The sequence below is a fragment of the Coregonus clupeaformis genome, chromosome 19 (assembly GCF_020615455.1).
Source record: "Coregonus clupeaformis isolate EN_2021a chromosome 19, ASM2061545v1, whole genome shotgun sequence".
In the NCBI taxonomy this organism is placed as follows: domain Eukaryota; kingdom Metazoa; phylum Chordata; class Actinopteri; order Salmoniformes; family Salmonidae; genus Coregonus; species Coregonus clupeaformis.
The window spans coordinates 54,069,859-54,091,374 of NC_059210.1; the positions used below are offsets into that span (position 1 = coordinate 54,069,859).

General features: G+C 41.4%; 1 protein-coding gene across 1 annotated transcript in view; it reads left to right on the plus strand.

Annotated features, from left to right (window-relative positions):
• The window catches only part of LOC121532279 (protein mono-ADP-ribosyltransferase PARP12-like), a 45,036-nt gene extending 25,033 nt beyond the window's left edge, over window positions 1-20,003 (plus strand). The window contains exons 2-12 of the mRNA XM_041838126.2: window positions 5,479-5,614; window positions 5,871-6,129; window positions 6,220-6,354; window positions 6,452-6,584; window positions 6,787-6,955; window positions 7,052-7,166; window positions 7,279-7,375; window positions 7,552-7,636; window positions 8,290-8,420; window positions 19,447-19,598; window positions 19,697-20,003. Of these exons, the coding sequence (XP_041694060.1) occupies window positions 5,479-5,614; window positions 5,871-6,129; window positions 6,220-6,354; window positions 6,452-6,584; window positions 6,787-6,955; window positions 7,052-7,166; window positions 7,279-7,375; window positions 7,552-7,636; window positions 8,290-8,420; window positions 19,447-19,598; window positions 19,697-19,953 (1,669 nt within the window). The 3' untranslated portion in view covers window positions 19,954-20,003. The remainder of the gene's footprint in view (window positions 1-5,478; window positions 5,615-5,870; window positions 6,130-6,219; window positions 6,355-6,451; window positions 6,585-6,786; window positions 6,956-7,051; window positions 7,167-7,278; window positions 7,376-7,551; window positions 7,637-8,289; window positions 8,421-19,446; window positions 19,599-19,696) is intronic.
• The last annotated feature ends 1,513 nt before the right edge of the window (window positions 20,004-21,516 follow it).

Here is a 21,516-nt window from a genome sequence, read left to right on the forward strand (position 1 = left end):
AATTTCTGTATAGACAGGAGTAGGCTAATTAGGCTATAATTTTGGCAATTTAATTCAATTTACTTTAGGAGAAACTTAGCCTTATGGGCCTGTGATTGAGAGAGTGGATCACTCGCCGGAGACGATAGACCTCGTTTAGGGCCCTATAAAATCTTAATATATATTTTTATTTTATCCAGGTTTCCGTTTTTCCCAGTTCAGGTTTTCGCTCTCAAAATATTTTTTTTTAAATAGAAAAACATCCAAATTGGATGTTGTAAGTCCACAACAATGCTTAAACCACATCAGGATACAATTTTTTAGGTCTGGGAAAAATAGATTTTTGGCTGTAGTTACCCTTTTCATTAAACTGTGCACCAGCCAGAGACCATTGTTTGGTTAGCGATGTTTCTGTAGCACTCATGTGATTGCAGAGTTTGCTAAACAAATGGGCACTGGATTAATGCAAATAATCATGATATCATTCTGCCAGGTAGGCATAGGCTACTTTGTAGTTAACATTTAATTGAGAAGGTTTTTGGGAACCTTTCCACGTTTGTCATGACATTAGCATAGTCGCCAATGGCTACACAAAGTGGTAGACCAGTGGTCACTAACTGGTCGATCGCGATCGATGGGTCGATCTCCAAGGCATTCCTAGTCGATCACCAAAAAACCTACAATAAAGCGTGGCGTTTCTGTTCTATTTTTGTTTTTTTGTTTCACGCTGTTGGCGGTTGGTGCACTTGATTCAGCAGCCCTAGCCCTAGTGGTATGAGCATCTTAAAACAATTCCATATGTTAGCTTAGTAGAACCCCCCCAGCTTAGACTCTTAAGAATTAAGAAAAAATAGTTGACAGGCATGTGTAACTCCATTAACAATAACAGGAAGGACCCATGTGAATAATGCCAGCTAGCCTGTCCTAGCAACCACTTTCTGATCTTCTGTACTGTCTCCTGTTCCAACAGGATTTTCATGTCTGTATGTCTACACTTCTGCAGGGACCAATGCCCAAATTCAATCACTTGCAGATAGCGGCTTTCCAGTGCATGAATATGAGCCTTCTTGAGTGGGAATAATAATTGTACGGATTTAAGTCCTACACATTCTTTACGGTGTAAAAATAGAAAAAGGTTACACATGCACGCAAACACACGCACACAGAAACTTTCGGAGGTCCGTACGGGAGTTGCAGCAATAGGACGAGACTGTATATACCAATTGGATATTACGAAATTGGGGAGAAAAAGGGGTAAAATCGTTTCAAAATACAAAATAAAAACGATTTACTTGCACATGACAGAACTAAATTGTAGCTGGTCTCATCAGATAACAAAGCACACGTTAGCCCTATGCTAACCTCACCAGATGGCAGTGATTATATTCTGGAACAAGTTCTGCATCAGCCAATTAAAATTGTTGACCTTGTTGACCAACACATACCTCAGTCCAACAGCACATTCTGATCATCAAAGCAACTATCATGTGTATTTGACTGACTGGTCAAATTGCTCTCTGTGTAAAGTGCCAAGTCCACGTAATTGTTGCAGATTGTGACAAGGGTTTGAATCTAAGACCGCACTCAATGAACTGTATACGGCCATAAGCAAACAGGAAAACGCTCATCCAGAGGCGGCACTCCTAGTGGCCAGGGACTTTAATGCAGGGAAACTTAAATCCGTTTTGCCTAATTTCTACCAGCATGTTAAATGTGCAACCAGAGGGAAAAAACCTCTAGACCCCCTTTACTCCACACACAGAGACGCATACAAAGCCCTCCATTTGGAAAATCTGACCATAATTCTATCCTCCTGATTCCTGCTTACAGGCTAAAACTAAAGCAGGAAGCACCAGTGACTCGGTCAATAAAAAAGTGGTCAGATGAAGCAGATGCTAGGCTACAGGACTGTTTTGCTAGCAGACTGGAATATGTTCCGGGATTCTTCCGATGGCATTGAGGAGTACACCACATCAGTCACTGGCTTCATCAATAAGTGCATTGATGACGTCGTCCCCACAGTGACTGTACGTACATACCCCAACCAGAAGCCATGGATTACAGGCAACATCTGCACTGAGCTAAATGGTAGAGCTGCCGCTTATAAGCTTATAAGAAATCCCACTATGCCCTCCGACAAACCATCAAACAGGCAAAGCGTCAATACAGGACTAAGATCGAATCGTACTACACCGGCTCCGACGCTTGTCAGATGTGACAGGGCTTGCAAACTATTACAGACTACAAAGGGAAGCACAGCCGCGAGCTGCCCAGTGACACGAGCCTACCAGACGAGCTAAATTACTTCTATGCTCGCTTTGAGGCAAGTAACACTGAAACATGCATGAGAGCATCAGCTGTTCCGGACGACTGTGTGATCACGCTCTCCGTAGCCGATGTGAGTAAGACCTTTAAACAGGTCAACATTCACAAGGCCGCAGGGCCAGACGGATTACCAGGACGTGTACTCCGAACATGTGCTGACATTTTTCACTGACATTTTCAACCTCTCCCTGTCTGAGTCTGTAATACCAACATATTTCAAGCAGACCACCATAGTCCCTGTGCCCAAGAACACTTGACTACCGACCCGTAGCACTCACGCCTGTAGCCATGAAGTGCTTTGAAAGGCTGGTCATGGCTCACATCAACACCATTATCCCGGAAACCCTAGACCCACTCCAATTTGCATATCGCCCCAACAGATCCACAGATGATACAATCTCTATTGCGCTCCACACTGCCCTTTCACACCTGGACAAAAGGAACACCTATGTGAGAATGCTATTCATTGATTACAGCTCAGCGTTCAACACCATAGTGCCCTCAAAGCTCATCACTAAGCTAAGGACCCTGGGACTAAACACCTCCCTCTGCAACTGGATCCTGGACTTTCTGACGGGCCGCCCCCAAGTGGTAAGGGTAGGTAACAACACATCCGCCACGCTGATCCTCAACACAGGGGCCCCTCAGGGGTACTCCCTGTTCGCTCATGACTGCATGGCCAGGCACGACTCCAACACCATCATTAAGTTTGCTGATGACACAACAGTGGTAGGCCTGATCACCGACAACGACGAGACAGCCTATAAGGTGGAGGTCAGAGACCTGGCCGTGTGGTGCCAGGACAACAACCTCTCCCTCAACTTGATCAAGACAAAGGAGATGATTGTGGACTACAGGAAAAAGAAGAGGACTGAGCACACCTCCGTTCTCATCGACGGGGCTGTAGTGGAGCAGGTTGAGAGCTTCAAGTTCCTTGGTGTCCACATCACCAACAAACTAACATAGTCCAAGCACACCAAATCAGTTGTGAAGAGGGCACGACAAAACCTATTCCCCATAAGGAGACTGAAAATATTTGGCATGGGTCCTCAGATCCTCAAAAGGTTCTACAGCTGCACCATCTAGAGCATCCTGACTGGTTGCATCACCGCCTGGTATGGCAACTGCTCGGCCTCCGACCGCAAGGCACTACAGAGGGTAGTGCGTACGGCCCAGTACATCACTGGGGCCAAGCTTCCTGCCATCCAAGAACTCTATACCAGGCGGTGTCAGAGGAAAGCCCTAAAATGGTCAAAGACTCCAGCCACCCTAGTCATAGACGTTTCTCTCTGCTACCGCATGGCAAGCAGTACCGGAGCGCCAAGTCTAGGTCCAAGATGCTTCTAAACAGCTTCTACCCCCAAGCCATAAGACTCCTGAAAATCTAATCAAATGGCTACCCAGACTATTTGCGTTGCCCCCCCCCCCACACTTTTACGCTGCTGCTACTCTCTGTTTATTATCTATGCATAGTCACTTTAATAACTCTACTTACATGTACATATTACCCCATTTACCTCAACTAACTGGTGCCCCCGCACATTGACTCGGTACCGGTACCCTCTGTATATAGCCTCGCTATTGTTATTTTTACTGCTGCTCTACTTTTATTTTGTATAATTTTATATTGTGTTTCTTTTTATTATTATTTTAAAAAAATTTAATGGGGGGGGGTATTCTTTCTTAAAACTGCATTGTTGGTTAAGGGCTTGTAAGTAAGCATTTCACTGTAAGGTCTACACCTGTGACAAATACTATTTTATTTTATTTTATTTGAATCTCACATAGTCGTCGTCCCTCCTCTTTGAAATGGAAATGTCCTTGTATTGTGTTAATGTGAAAAGGGATGTAGCCTACAGCCAACAATTAGTATTTGAAGATTGAGAATGAATTGAATAAGGAGCTACCACTTTCTTCAGCCTTGCACACGAACACACTGCTATTGCCTAATAATAATATTGCAAAGGCTATATTACATTATTATTATAGGCTATGCATTATTATAATCATCCACTTCGTCACATGCGTTTTGAATCGAGCACCTAGGACCGGCAGTGAATAGTTTTTTCCTCAACAAAAAAAGCTTCATATGAGGGGGGCACGAACCCATGGTTTAAGTGCACTATCAATTTCAAATCAACAGCTTTAGCAGGTTGTGCCACCTAGAAGCGATGGTGATGATGGTAGCCTACATTACTACTATTTGAAAAAAACCATAAGGCTCTTAGTGTTGTTGTTTTTTACAATGTACGATAAACTTACTTGTTGTAAAGACCTCATTTATCTTTTTTTCCATAAAAGCATATGGATGTGTGTGAAACGGATAAACAAAAACGTGGGGTTTTGTCATGTATGCGAAAACGTTAGTAGTAGCTGGTATCCTAGTCAAGGATGCATCAATTAAATATTGACACACATTTTGTTACAGACCAACGAACAAAAGTAATCCTTGAATTTGTAGCTTTAAAATATCCCTCTTGTGGCCAAGGTGACCTATTTTTAGAAATGCTAATGGTTGGTGGATATAAAGTCTAAGATCTTTGATAAACTGATGAAGAATTTGTTCTAGGATATAATCACTGCCACCTAGTGAGTCAGCATAGGGCTAATGTGTGCCATGTTCTCTGATGGGACCAGCTAAAATGTTGCGTTCTGTCACGTGCAAGGAAATGCAAGATTTTTAGCTGGTGCTCTTATCCAGAGCGACTTACAGGAGCAATTAGAGTTAACCCACACTGGTTGAATCAACATTGTTTCCACATCATTTCAATGAAATTACATTCAACCAATGTGGAATAGACGTTGAATTGACATCTATGCCCAGTGGGAAGCTGTTCGTTCCCGGGTAAGTGTCATCGAATACTTAACCCAATCACGCTGGGTAAACAGACCCGTTCATGTCGTCTGAACACCACTGTGTTAATTTCCCAACAAACACGCAGGGTGTGAAGCAGTGTATGTGTGACACCTATGTATTGATAACTTCCGAGAACTGTGACTCATTACTTGGATATCTTGCACAATGAGTATCAGACAAGCTTTGATTGGACTTGTTAGTGAATAGATAAAGTAGCTAACATATTTTTGCTGAGGAGCCTTCTGTTGTCTTGGTTTAATTTGCACATCTTATGTCAGTATACTCAAACATTGTTTGCGTGTCTCTTTAAACTCTAGGAACAAGTGCAAAAAGGCCCACAGTCTAGATTCCCCACAAAACACAGCTGTTATAAGTAAGGTGGGTCACCATGACCTGGGTGAGGCAGAGATGTTCCAACTCCTGCTGCAGAATGACCCCTACTTGATGCCTGAGGTGAGTGGCACCCAAAATTACCTTTACCAATTAATGTAAAGTCATTTAGGCAGGTTACCTTAGTGTTCTTGGGCACAGGGACTATGGTGGCTGCTTTAGTGGATCTAAAAATATTGGATAGGTTAGTGGGTAGGTTAGTGGATAGGTTAGCACTGTACCTCCAGCACCAACTGATATGGAAAAAGAGTATGCCAAATGTCAATTGCATGTCGTATGTGCTCTGGATGTTTGACCATCTCCTTTCAACTCCTTCCAGATCTGCTTCCATTACAACAAGGGCTTTGGTGAGCATGGCACCTGCAAGTTTAAAACCAGCTGCACAAGCCTCCACCTCTGCCTGCACTTCCTCCAGGGTGACTGTAGGTTTGGTGCTGGTTGTAAGAGGGCCCACACGTTCGACACCCCCGCAATGAAGATTCTAAACAGCAGAGGATTCAGCCTAGAGAACATCAAGATCCTCCACGTTATCTTCAAGAATAAGTTCATCATCATGACTCACAAAGAAAATCCAGCTGGTAAGGAAATGACAATGCAAACAAATCCATGCAAACAGAGAATCCATGCAAACAGAGCTTTAGTAACTGTGTCTGTCCTGTGTCTAGCAGTACCACCCTTCCTTACTCCAGTCATGAAGCCAGTTGGGAAACAACGTTCTCGTCAGCCCTCCTCCAGCTCCACCAGTGAGACTGACAGGAATGAAATCTGCCTCTTCTTCATCCGCGGTCACTGCAGCTTCAAAGGTAACATCAACCTAAACATACTTTATTATCAACATTTCAGTTTACAGTGGTGTGTTTTGAAGTGTTTGCATGTGTTTCTGTGGTTGTGTGTTGTCAGAGACATGTGTCCGTGTCCACTACCATCTGCCTTACAAATGGCAGATCTTAGAGGGACATGGAGTGACTTGGAGAGACCTGGCCAATGTAGAGGAGATTGAGAAGGCCTACTGTAACCCAGGAAATGACACAAGGTACTGTTGTCATCATGTCAGGTTTGGTGTGGATTTTTGTTACCTGTTAAAGCAGATCCAAAATATATTAGCGTTTTATTAGAGACAATATATAACCTTTTTTTTTAAACAACAGGTCTAATTTTGTTGTTCATCTCTGTTGTAAATTGCTCTGGATAAGAGCGTCTGCTAAATGATGTAAATGTAAATGTGTTGCCCCCAGTGGAGGAAGTGAGCCTGTGAACTTCCTCACCATGACATGTGGAAGCCGTCCAGTTCGTCGTCTGTCCACTGTGTCATCCGTAACCAAACCCCCTAACTTCATCCTTACCACAGAGTGGCTGTGGCACTGGAGAGATGATCGTGGCCAGTGGATAGAGTATGGCCATGAGGTCAGTCTGAATACTGAATATGCATGGCGTGGTTTTTATTGTGATTTTACTCCACCCTCTTTGGGTTGATCTAAACTGTGGTCTTATTCTGTGCAGGATGATGATGGGAATGTGGCCTCTGTCACTTCCCAGACTCTGGAGAATTCTTACCAAACTGACTCTGACAGCAAGATTCTATTTGAAGATCGGGGGTACATTCTCAATCTCAAAGGTATGCCCCTTGTCACAGATGTATAGTAATTCAGCAGTTATTAAGTTAATCAGCTCTTTATTGGTTAACAACCTGACAAAATATTTTATCATAAATATTGTCTCTGTTTCAGAGATGCATCAGCAGAATATTAGATTTACAACCAAAATAGCAATTTGTAGAAGGCCCCGTTTTCTCTCTGAGGAAGAGCTGAAGGCCAAGCTGAAGAGGTATTGTCCTTCATGGTTGTACTGTATGTCTGTAATAAATACTGAGCCGAATAATACTGAGCATTCAGCAAGTCCTATTGGATATCTGTGTCTGAATCAGCCAAACTAGAAGGCAACCCTTATCTATTGGAACTTCCCTGTTGAATTTCCTGTTTCTTCTTTTGTCTCCCTTTTAGTGAGTCTAAGGAGAGCTCCAGCTCCTCTGTGACTGTCCCTCCACACTGGGACAAGGGAGTCTTGTCTGACTCCACAGACTACAAGGTACTATGTAGTGATACTGTACTGTTTAATTTAGTTGAGTTTAAATGAAAAACACGTGAGCTCACAGACACAGTAAGTAAGCATTTCACTGTAGTCTACACCTGTTGTATTCAACACGTGACACATAAAATTTCATTTGATTTGCTTTGACACTATTATAATGGTGGGCACCAATATGATAACGATATCTTTTGATATCGATATGAGCAAGGGATATCGTGATATCGGTTTATCCTTGCTGTTAACCTAAACCATTATGTAAAATAGCATACATGACTGTTCCTGCAGGCACAAAAACCTCTCAATGCCTCTCAATTTAGCATACTTCATTGCCTACTGATGGGCCATCAACGGGCTTACCATTGTATTCAAACTGGTTGGGTAGGTTAGGCCCCCAGAACATTTGCACCTGGCCTAATGGGCAATTAGCAAGCCGTTGTCTGGACTTCACAAAGCCGTGGAAGTGAACAGAAAGTTTAACATTCACACAGTTGCAATGCTATATATCGATATCGGATTGAAAAAATGCAACTGATATAGATTTTCCATATCAGTGCCCATCATATTAGTGATATTAATATTAGCTTATATTAGTGTGGAATATTTCCCATGGAGACATCTCACTCAATAAAGTAATATGTGGTTTCCTTCAGCTGGTTCCACTCTCAAGCCAGATAGAAGAGTACCAAAAGATGGAGAAGCTGTTCAAACATACCATGGCCAGCAGCACCATCCACAGCATCAAACGGATCCAGAACCCCTCACTCTGGAAGGTCTTCCAGTGGTATGTTCTGTAGGCTACTGTATTCAGTTGAAAAACGAGTGTGTAGTAGATCACTTAGAAAATAAAATAGAAACTGCAGATGGGGTCTGTGAGACTCACTCCTCAGCCTTGTGACGTTGAAGAAGGCCTTTTTCAATAGCGCGATGAGTTGGAACGCTTCAGGGGGGTAGTGAGGCAGAGGTCCTGTGTTCTGTGCAATAAATTGAATAGATACCAACTTTTTGACATCTGTGCTGGTTTCATCAGGTTTTCTTCTGAGTGGGTAGTGGATAGCAGCTAGTCATACTGTAGCTAGCTTAGAATCGGGGCACTACCTTCTTGAGACCACAAATGGGTTTCTGTAGTATAACAGTAACTATGGTGACCTTGGCTTGCAGAGTTCTGTATTGTAAGTTGGCATTGAATCTCGCAGTGGTTTGGTACATTAAATATTTGCAATTCAGCAACTTTACATAATCATATTTGTTTCCTTACAGTTGCGCTGCTTGTTACCCTTAAGCACAACAGGTTTCTTTTTATTGTTCCCGATGCAAATTCAGTACATACCCGGACAAGGAGTGACTGCAATCCACACTTTTATTTTGACTAGCAACTGGAAACATCAATATTAGCATATTTGGACCAAAAAAAGTATATCTTCCCCATTTAGCATGTTTAAAATGTCATGCCAAAATCATAGCAAAATAATTTTACACCAAATGTATTGAGTAACACAATCCATGTAGCCCTTAACTTGTACCCGTATACGTGTTGAAAATGACAGATTTGGGCACTGATAAATGCGTAAATCGGAACGCAGTGGCTGTACAGTAACATGCTATACATGATGTCAAAGCTCTGGATCTGCGCTTCACAGTGCTGTACCAGAGCATGTGAGCGGTACCAGAGCATGTGAGCGGTACCAAAGCGTGTCAGCAGTACCAGAGCATGTCAGCAGTACCAGAGCATGTGAGCAGTACCAGAGCATGTGAGCGGTACCAGAGCGTGTCAGCAGTACCAGAGCATGTCAGCAGTACCAGAGCATGTGAGCAGTACCAGAGCATGTGAGCGGTACCAGAGCGTGTCAGCAGTACCAGAGCATGTGAGCGGTACCAGAGCATCACTAAAGAGGGAACTTCCGGTAGAGGGCAGGTATACAAGATGGCGTATTGAATACACAGCGGTACAAATCACCTCAAGATAAAAACATAATATTAAATATCAGTAAGTTAGACTAAATATTAACATTTAATATATTTGAGGGTAATAACATTCAATCTGGATAATAACCCAAAACAAATTATAAGGCTAGAGAAATGTATCGACAAATATTACAACAACACGCAACACCCAAACACGACGGAAGATAAACGAGGAGAATCAATCTCCAAGAGAAAACGCGACTCCTCGACTGATACAGATGATTTATGCTTTTCACCACTGGGACTGGTAAGTGTGGAAAGCGACCTGTTGAAGTCGATAAATGACAAACTGGGCATACTAGAGTTGGTCAGTAATGATGTAAAAGAGTTGAATGCGAGTCTTGAAATGAGTGATGGAAAAGCTGCGATAATGGAGAGCGATACAAAAAAACTAAAAGGGACAGTCGCTAAGATGGAAACGGACGTTAAGGAACTTAAAAAGGATAACAACTTTCTGAGAGAAGCCTTACTAGACATACAAACTAGATTGATGAGAGAAAATCTAGTACTTACGGGTATCCAGGAAAAAGAGGGAGAGATTACTGAAGAAATTGACTTCTTTCTTACAGCGCTTCAAATTCCACTCGAGGCTGTCGACAAAATCCAACTCGAACGTGTACACCGTTTCGGACAAAGAGGACAGAGATATGAGCATCCAATCGTTGCCAAATTTGCTTTTTTTAAGTATAAAGTAATGGTTAAAAGCCTTGGTAAAAGACTTGCTGGCACGAAAATAGGCAAGAATGATCAGTTCCCGAGGGAGATTGCAGAACGGCGCAAAGTTCTGTACCCAATCTTCAAGGAAAATAATAGCACACCCAATACTAGCCATGGTAGGGATTGTAATAATAAAGCACATTTATAGTAGGTATATTATTTTATAAAGGAATAAGACGGTATTACAAGAAAAGATAACAAGCAAAATAATACATCTTCAAATACAACTCAATTAGAACACAAGTACTCAATCAACATAGTGGAGAGAAAAACATAGCAAACAGAAGACATAGAATGTGTATGTATGTGGGTATGTGTGGATGAATTGTGATGGAAGGTGTGGTGTGCGTTTTTGTGTTTGAATAAGTGTGGCGTTAAGTGAGTGAGGAGGAAATGGTTGCATATCCCAGAACCAATGTGTGTCTGTGAGCAGGGGTTGTGAGAGAGAGCTTTCAATTTTGTGCAGATGAGGGATATACATTTTAAAATATAGTATACATCTAATATATTTTTTTTATTGTCCTATCATGATGGAACGATCCCCAACCCTATATCCTAGACACCCACCTGAGCGACCCATACACCAAAGAGAAGTCCCCATCTGTTTTATGAACCTGCTGTGAGTTGCCTATATGCAGCCAAAACAGAAAAATAAATGCGGTCAGAGACCTACTTGAGCAGCACCGCCCCCTCAAGATTCTGAGCCTGCCTGGCAGGGTTGGTCCTACAAAGCCAGAGCCCCCTGATGGGAGAGCATAATATACAAGGACATGATCAAAGCTGCTAATGAGAACCTTGACGACCTTGTACCTAGCCGGTGGGGATTCCGGTGGGGTACCCCCACCCAGGTAGTGGCAGTGCTGGCAACACTGGCTTTTTTTATATACTCAGAGGACCGTTATTAGCATGTTTTAACCACTCCTATGTAAATGGTAGATTATCAGACACTCAAGAAGAAGGTCTGATTTCATTATTACTGAAACAGGATACAAGTGGAAAATATAAAGATCCAGTCCATTAAAACAATTGGAGGCCCCTTACACTTCAGTGTTGTGATGCAAAAATTCTAGCAAAATGTATAGCGCATAGAATTAATAAGGTATTGTCGGACATTATTCATTTTAATCAGACAGGTTTTTTTACATGGAAGATACATTGGAGATAATATATGGCAAGTACTGGAAACAATAGAACACTATGAAAAATCTGGGAAACCAGGCCTGCTATACATAGCAGACTTTGAAAAGGCATTTGATAAAGTACGACTGGGGTTTATATTTAAATGCCTGGAACATTTCCATTTTGGAGAATCTCTTATAAAATGGGTTAAAATCATGTATAGTAACCCTATGTGTAAAATAGTAAATAATGGCTATTTCTCAGAAAGTTTTAAACTTTCAAGAGGAGTGAAACAAGGTTGTCCACTATCGGCATATCTATTTATTATGGCCATCGAGATGTTAGCTATTAAAATCAGATCCAACAATAATATCAAGGGATTAGAAATCCAGGGCTTAAAAACAAAGGTGTCATTGTACGCTGATGATTTTCTTTAAATCCACAACTTGAATCCCTCCACAGCCTCATAGAGGATCTGGATACATTTTCTAACCTCTCTGGATTACAACCAAATTATGATAAATGTACTATATTACGTATTGATCACTAAAAATACAAAAAATAACCAATAAAATGGTCTGATGGTGATGTGGATATACTGAATACATATCCCAAATGAAATAAATGATCTCACTCCAATAAATTGTAATAGAAAGTTACCTGTTAATTTGTGGAAAAATTACATTACATACTGGCCCCCTGTGGGAAACGAACCCACAACCCTGGCGTTGCAAACACCATGCTCTACCAACTGAGCTACAGCCCTGCCGGCCATTCCCTCCCCTACCCTGGACGACGCTGGGCAATTGTGCACCACCCCATGGGTCTCCCGGTCGCGGCCGCTACGACAGAGCCTGGATACGAACCAGGATCTCTAGTGGCACAGCTAGCACTGCGATGCAGTGCCTTAGACCACTGCGCGACTCAGGAAAAATCACCCTGATGAACTCTTTAGTATTATCCCAGTTTACCTATTTGCTTATGGTCTTGCCTACGCCTAGCAAACAGTTTTTTTAATTATATGAGAATATTAAACGGGCCTATTTATATAATGAATATGAATTCGGAGGACAGAAATTATTAAATATTAAAGCATTAGACCTATCACTAAAAGATTCAGTCATACAAAAGTTATTCTTAAATCCGAACAGGTTCTCTAGCAAATTAGTAAGATTGTCTCAACCAATGTTCAAGAATGGCCTTTTTCCCTTTATTCAGATTACAACCTCTCACTTTCAGTTATTTGAAAAGTAAATAATCTCCCAATTATCACTATTTCTAAAACAAACCATAGAAAGTTGGTTGCAGTTTCAATTTAATCCTCCAGAAACTACAGAACAAATAATGCAACAAATATTGTGGTTAAACTCAAATATACTAATTGATAAAAAACCTTTTTTTTTTGACAACATGTTTAAAAAAGGTATAATCTTCGTAAATTATATCATCGGTAGGACTGGTGGAGTTATGTCGCACATGCAGCTAACAAAAACATATGGAAATGTCTGCTCTACCCAAAATTACCGCAAAAATGGAAGAGGAAAGTGGAAGGGGGAAAAGGTAAGGAACTTGTCTGTCAGCCTTGCATTAAATAACATAATTGGTTAAAGAAAACTGTAATAAATAAAAAAGTATACCAGTTTCATTTAAGGACCAAAGGATTGACAGCCATCCAATATAGATTGCAAAATAGTTGGGAAGAGATTTTTGACGTACCGATCCCATGGCATAGTGTTTATGAACTGATATGCAAAACAACGCCGGATTCAAAACGTATAATTTTTCAAATTAAATTATAAATTCTTGCTACCAATAGAATGTTATTTATATGGGGGATACAATCTTCCCAGCTCTGCAGATTTTGCTGCGAAGAGACAGAATCATTAGATCATTTGTTTTGGTACTGTCCATTTGTAGCTTGTTTTTGGACACAGGTCCAGGAATGGCTAAAGGATTGCAATATTTACCTGGCGCTAACCCTGCGGATAGCATTACTGGGTGATCTGAAAAGTCATAGTCAATCGATCAATAATATAATAATACTTTTAGCAAACATTTTTATTTTCAATTTACAATCTGTAGAAACAATGAGAATAGAAAGGTTCAGAACTTTTGTAAAACATCACAGTACAGTTGAAAAATATATGGCAAATAGAAATCCAATATGGATGGTGTTAAGAGATAGATGGGTGGTGTTGAATGGAGTTGAAGGCTGGGACTAATAACAACTAACAACAACTAATAACAACAAGATAACTAATAATGTAAGCATACTGTGTCCATAATAAGTATATAGGTTATAGGTTGAGCGCTTTTGTGAAAGAGCACAGTTAGAAAGAAATGGCATATAGAAGCAAACCGAATGGACATCATGAAAATGATCAGAGGTTGAGGGTAGAGTAAAGTTCAGGAGTAAAAACAAACAAAATAGATTTATTGTAAAATTGACTGTGTCCATAAAATGTATATAGTATGTATCAGCTGGAAGTAGAGGCCTAAGCATTGTTGTTCACTAGTTCACTCCAATTAGGGAAGGGGTGGTGGGGTTGGAAAATAACAAAGGGAAATATATTTTTTTAAAGGATATGTATGTGTATATATGTATGTATATATACAGTGGGGAGAACAAGTATTTGATACACTGCCGATTTTGCAGGTTTTCCTACTTACAAAGCATTTAGAGGTCTATAATTTTTATCATAGGTACACTTCAACTGTGAGAGACGGAATCTAAAACAGAAATCCAGAAAATCACATTGTATGATTTTAAAGTAATTAATTTGCATTTTATTGCATGACATAAGTATTTGCTACATCAGAAAAGTAGAACTTAATATTTGGTACAGAAACATTTGTTTGCAATTACAGAGATCATACTTTTCCTGTAGGTCTTGACCAGGTTTGCACACACTGCAGCAGGGATTTTGTCCCACTCCTCCATACAGACCTTCTCTAGATCCTTCAGGTTTCGGGGCTGTCGCTGGGCAATACGGACTTTCAGCTCCCTCCAAAGATTTTCTATTGGGTTCAGGTCTGGAGACTGGCTAGGCCACTCCAGGACCTTGAGATGCCTCTTACGGAGCCACTCCTTAGTTGCCCTGGCTGTGTATTTCGGGTCGTTGTCATGCTGGAAGACCCAGCCACGACCCATCTTCAATGCTCTTACTGAGGGAAGGAGGTTGTTGGCCAAGATCTCGCGATACATGGCCCCATCCATCCTCCCCTCAATACGGTGCAGTCGTCCTGTCCCCTTTGCAGAAAAGTATCCCCAAAGAATGATGTTTCCACCTCCATGCTTCACGGTTGGGATGGTGTTCTTGGGGTTGTACTCATCCTTCTTCTTCCTCCAAACACGGCGATTGGAGTTTAGCCCAAAAAGCTCTATTTTTGTCTCATCAGACCACATGACCTTCTCCCATTCCTTCTCTGGATCATCCAGATGGTCATTGGCAAACTTCAGACGGGCCTGGACATGCGCTGGCTTGAGCAGGGGGACCTTGCGTGCACTGCAGGATTTTAATCCATGACGGCGTAGTGTGTTACTAATGGTTTTCTTTGAGACTGTGGTCCCAGCTCTCTTCAGGTCATTGACCAGGTCCTGCCGTGTAGTTCTGGGCTGATCCCTCACCTTCCTCATGATCATTGATGCCCCACGAGGTGAGAGCTTGCATGGAGCCCCAGACCGAGGGTGATTGACCGTCATCTTGAACTTCTTCCATTTTCTAATAATTGTGCCAACAGTTGTTGCCTTCTCACCAAGCTGCTTGCCTATTGTCCTGTAGCCCATCCCAGCCTTGTGCAGGTCTACAATTTTATCCCTGATGTCCTTACACAGCTCTCTGGTCTTGGCCATTGTGGAGAGGTTGGAGTCTGTTTGATTGAGTGTGTGGACAGGTATCTTTTATACAGGTAACGAGTTCAAACAGGTGCAGTTAATACAGGTAATGAGTGGAGAACAGGAGGGCTTCTTAAAGAAAAACTAACACGTCTGTGAGAGCCGGAATTCTTACTGGTTGGTAGGTGATCAAATACTTATGTCATGCAATAAAATGCAAATGAATTACTTAAAAATCATACAATGTGATTTTCTGGATTTTAGATTCCGTCTCTCACAGTTGAAGTGTACCTATGATAAAAATTACAGACCTCTACATGCTTTGTAAGTAGGAAAACCTGCAAATTCGGCAGTGTATCAAATACTTGTTCTCCCCACTGTATGTATGTGTATGTATGTATGTATGTATGTATGTATGTATGTATGTGTATATATATATATATATATATATATATATATATATATATATTTGGGAGAAAAAAAACATATGGGGGATTGGAAGTGATGCAGACAATTACATTGATGGAAGTGAAAATCTATCTGCAATATTAAATATCTACCCCCTAAAAAATAAATAAATAAAATAAGTACCTCTCATCGCTCACTGGTGCTCAATGTCCTTTCCAACCCCTCTGCTAAAAACTGTTCCTCGCTCACAGAAAAAAACAACTGCTGATCCAAATTCACTCCATTCATTAAAATCACAATTTAACCAACACCCATTTATTTTTGTGACTACCTGGACCTACTATTTGGTTTTGAAGCATTGAAACCAAAACATATGATTTGAATGAAAATTATTTTAATAAACAACATGGAAAAGGTGACAGTAAGAAGCGCTCATCATTTCAAATAGGCTACATGTCGCTTCAGAGAATAACATTGACGTTTACATGGACACGGTGACTGAGTTCATCAGGAAGTGTATAGGGGATGTTGTTCCCACAGTGTCTATTAAAACCTACCCAAACCAGAAACCGTGGATAGATGGCAGCATTCGCGCAAAACTGAAAGCGCGAACCACCGCATTTAACCATGGCAAGGTGACTGGGAATATGGTTGAATACAAACAGTGCAGTTATTCCCTCCGTAAGGCAATCAAAAAGGCAAAACGTCAGTACAGAGACCAAGTGGAGTCGCAATTCAACGGCTCAGACGGCTGTGACAGAGTCTACAGACAATCATGGATTACAACGGGAAAACCAGCTACGTCGCGGACACCGACGTCTTGCTCCCAGACAAGCTAAACACCTTTGCACGTTTTGAGGATAACACAGTGCCACCGACTGTGTGCTCTCGTTCTCCGTGGCCGATGTGAGTAAGTCATTTAAGCGTGTTAATCCTGCAAGGCTGCCGCCCAGACGGCATCCTAGCCAGCGTCCTCAGAGCATGCTCAGACCAGCTGGCTGGAGTGTTTACGGACATATTCAATCTCTCCCTATCCCAGTCTGCTGTCCCCACTTGCTTCAAGATGTCCACCATTGTTCCTGTACCCAAGAAAGCAAAGGTAACTGAACTAAATGACTATCGCCCCGTAGCACTCACTTCTGTCATCATGAAGTGCTTTGAGAGGCTAGTTAAGGATCATATCACCTCCACCTTACCTGACACCCTAGACCCACTTCAATTTGCTTACCGCCCCAATAGATCCATAGACGATGCAATCGCCATCGCACTGCACACTGCCCTATCCCATCTGGACAAGAGGAATACCTACGTCAGAATGCTGTTCATTGACTATATCTCAGCCTTCAACACCATAGTTCCCTCCAAGCTCATCATTAAGCTCGGGGCCCTGGGTCTGAACCCCGCCCTGTGCAACTGGGTCCTGGACATCGAGACGGGCCACTCCTGGGTGATGAAGGTAGGAAACAACACCTCCACTGTGCTGATCCTCAACACAGGGGCCCCACAAGGGTGCGTGCTCAGCCTCTTCCTGTACTCCCTGTTCACCCATGACTGCGTGGCCACGCACACCTCCAACTCAATCATCAAGTTTGCAGACGACACAACTTTAGTAGGCCTGATTACCAACAATGACGAGACAGCCTACAGGGAGGAGGTGAGGGCCCAGGCGGAGTGGTGCCAGGAAAGTGACTGAAAAACAGCTTCTATCTCAAGGCCATCAGACTATTAAATAGCCATCACTAGCCGGCTACCACCTGGCTACTCAACCCTGCATCTTAGAGGCTGCTGCCCTATATACATAGACATGGAATCGCAGGCCACTTTAATAATGGAATACTAGTCACTTTAATAATGTTTACATACTGCTTTACTCATCTCATATGTATATACTGTATTCTAGTCTACTGTATTTTAGTCAATGCCATGCCGACATTGCTCGTCCTAATATTTATATATTTCTTTATTCCATTATTTTACTTTCAGATTTGTGTATTGTTGTGAATTGTTAGATACTACTGCTCTGTTAGAGCTAGGAACACAAGCCTTTCGCTATACCCACAATAACATCTTCTAAATATGTGTATGTGACCAATAACATTTGATTTGAGAATACCCTCTCCACACTGGCAGAGCCACTGGGGATGCTAAACACCCTTCGGGCCACTCTTGCCAGGCTGGCCAGGGATGGATAGTTGTTGTTTTAATTTTTCTATAGTTAGGCCTAAAGGTCTTTTGGCAAAATAACCCTATCAAAACGGAAAGCTCCTTGAAAGAGGTAATATGTCAGCAGGCCTATTGGGCCAAAATCAATTAAAAATATACGAAACTTTTAAGAGATCAGATTTTTTTGTTTCTGAATACTTTGCTACAATGACACACTTAGCTAGTAAGTACACCAACATGCTTTCGGCATGCGTGTCTTTTCAGATATCACAATGATTCTTTAGTTGTGGACACTAAATCCCTGCACTCTCTTGCTCTTGGTCCTCATCTTTGTAAGTCACCTTGATTTTGCACCTGAGTGTTATCAGTTTCTTTATTAAAATATTTTGCGAACTCCAGGACAGCAAGGGGCTATATCAGCACACAAGTAGCCTACAAATGCATGCTGGGCCGGGTATGCCCTGAGCTCGTAAGAGAAGTGAGCGCTACTGGAGCGAAATTGGAGCGGGCGAGGGGGCTGGAGCTCCAGTCAAATTGGGCACCGCTCATACTCTACGCTGTACGGGTTTTGACTGACAGCTACTCTGAACATGAGCATCTCACACGACAAGAAGTTGCCCTCATCCCTTCTACTAATTGGGCAACTTTTGCACATTTTGTATTTGAGTGAGGGAAATGCTGTAAATTGTATTTTGAGGATTATAATAAATATGGCTTTGATGCCATACAAGCAAGCCAAACACCTGTGAGTCCAAATGTGAGTCCAAATTGTGTGATTGCAGGGTATTCCAAAGAAAACAACTACAAGTGTGCTTGCTGTTCCTCAACGGCACAGCTAGGAGAGCTAAACAAAGCACCTTATTGTTGAAGACTCTTCTTTGAGTCATAAAAGTTTCTTGAAATGACTTAGGAACTGTCCACATTTTGGAGAGGTGTGTGGCCACTTGGAAACACCAGTTAGTCCTCTCACTCAAACCCTTGTCATTTTTTTCTTATGTTGCACCTACCCCACATTTCCCAGGAATATTGTTATGTTACTGAACGTATCCAGAGTATTTGCAGTGAGTGGGGTCACGGCCAGGGTCCCTACCGATATTTGAAACAGCAACCTTTCGGTTACTGGCCCAACACTCTAACCTCGAGGCTACCTGCCACCCTGTTGTGTCTTGACCTTTTGGGCTAATAATTTTCCCATCAACTCCAAACTGTTGTCTTTCAATCGCTACCATGGTTATGCATATGCTTGTCATATTTCTTCTGTAAGAAACATTTACATTTAGCCCTATACATATAGGCCAATTCCCACCAGTGTAAAGAGCTAAGAGATTATTTAGGCATGACATTTCAAACTTGCAAAATGTAATGTCCTGGTTTGATATTTCCTGTTTGTTGACCGGTCAGTCTGCAACTCTGAGGTTCGTATCTTTGAGGTTTTACTGTATAAGCATTTGTTGGCAGTGGCTAGTTTAACAAAACCAAATGTATGGATTGCAGCCACTCCTTGTCCATAGACTGCTTTCAAGGTAAGGAAACAAACATATCTTAATATTTAAAATCGCTGAACTATCCCTTTTACTGTATTGTTTTGTGTGTTTGTGGTTAGGCAGAAGGAACAGATGATGAAGAAGAATGGAGGGAAACCGGTTTACGAGAGAAACTTGTTTCACGGCACAGATGAGTCTATCATAGATGCCATCTGTGAACAGAACTTTGACTGGAGGACCTGCGGTGTCAATGGAACACCTTATGGTCAAGGTAAATCTCTCTATTGCTATATCAATAGTCACACAAAAGCAAATGTTTCTGCTAGACCTTTGAAATGTCTCTAACGCGCTGTCATTGTTATTTTCCAGGGAGCTACTTTGCTAGAGATGCCTCATTCTCCAACAACTACATCAAGTCTCAGAGCAGGAGCCAGAAGATCATGTTTGTGGCTCTGGTCTTGGTTGGAGAGTTCACCAAGGGACATGACAATTACCGTCGTCCCCCTCAGAAAGGCACCAGCATGGTCCTCTACGACAGCTGTGTCGACTCACAACACAACCCATCCATTTTTGTTGTGTTTGAGAAACATCAGATTTATCCTGAATTCCTAATTGAGTACTCCTAAAATCCACAGGGGTCCATACCAATGTCTTGCACTGAAGACAACAGATATTTTGTGACTTGCTACCATTCTCACATGCTCTACCTACTGTATTTCTGTGATTTATTGAATTGGGGCTAGTGATTTATTGAATTGGGTTTAGGTTTAGGGCTATCTTTTTGTTAGTATTTTGGGCTCGTTTTAATCCACATTCACCGAAGTTCAGCGCTATAGCACGATTTGAAATTTAAAGGCAATGTTCCGCGCTCACTGAGACTGCATTCACGGTAAATGCTGCATATGCCGGCTCAATTGGAAATTACCTTTACATTGAAGTTGCGCTGAACTTCGGCGATATGGATTGAATTGAGCCTAAGATGTTTTATTTTCCTTTTCAATATGTAATGAATAACATAACACATGGCACAACAGTTGCAGAGGATTGAGCTCTTTTTATATATTTCATTTTTTAAAGAGTGTGGCAGTCCCACTCCTTACATATTTTATTGTTGATAGAACAACGGCGAGAACACAGGAAATGGAGAGAGATGTGAGTCAGAAGGGCACTGGGTCAGATTTGAACACATGCCAACTCCGTACATGTGTGCCAGGGTCTTTGGCCCTGTAACCGTAGAACATGGGTAGGTTTTTTAATCTAATGGTCATTGGTTCTTCTATATTAATGTACACATGGAAATTCTTATGTCAGAGACATCATTGTAATATCTTATGATGTGTTTTCTCTCTTAGGTAGGTGATAGCTAAAACGTATTCCTTGAGGTGGATATGAAATAACTGTACAGTGTCAAACTTAAACATTCCTAGTAATGTGAAATATCAATTTCTTAAGCTGAGTACTGAATACCGATCTTGTTAAAGTTGTGAAAAATCCTGTCATGCACTTTTCTTATTTACACTATCAACTTGATATTTATCTTTACAACATTATAAATTGTTACACTGCAATAAAATGGCTCTTCACTCAGTTTGTCTTCCTCATTGACAAGAAACATATCCAATATTCAAGAAATCAGACCCTAAATAGATAAAACATGAACTATTAAATGTTACACAGAAATTCTGAATGATTGTGGAGAGATTTGTCCCATTTCAGCATTTATTCCACCTTTGCATTTACTCTTTCATAGCATGTCATCATTATTCCTGTCAATTAAAATGGAATATTTCAGAAATTATATTGATAACATCTTTCCCTGATTTTGATTTCACATTTAATGAATATGTAACATCAAATTGCAGAGCAACACTCCAATCCAACACAATTAACACCATCCCATGGGTATAAAGCACATACAGTCAAGCTTTAATAAAAATCAACACAGTAACATCAGAGCTTTTCAACTTAAGAGGCAATGAGAAATGGAGTGAGCTGATATTGCTTTCCTCTCTCCTCGAGTCGTGATCCTATGAATATTACCTTCATGTAAATCATAGCTGCATTTTAAAGATGAAAGATTGGGAAATCTGTGTGAGGGGGGAAAAAAAGAGAAGTCCTATAACATTTAGTCAATGCCTACACTGTTATGATTGATTGGATGGATAATTGCAAGGATGCTTGCAAAGACT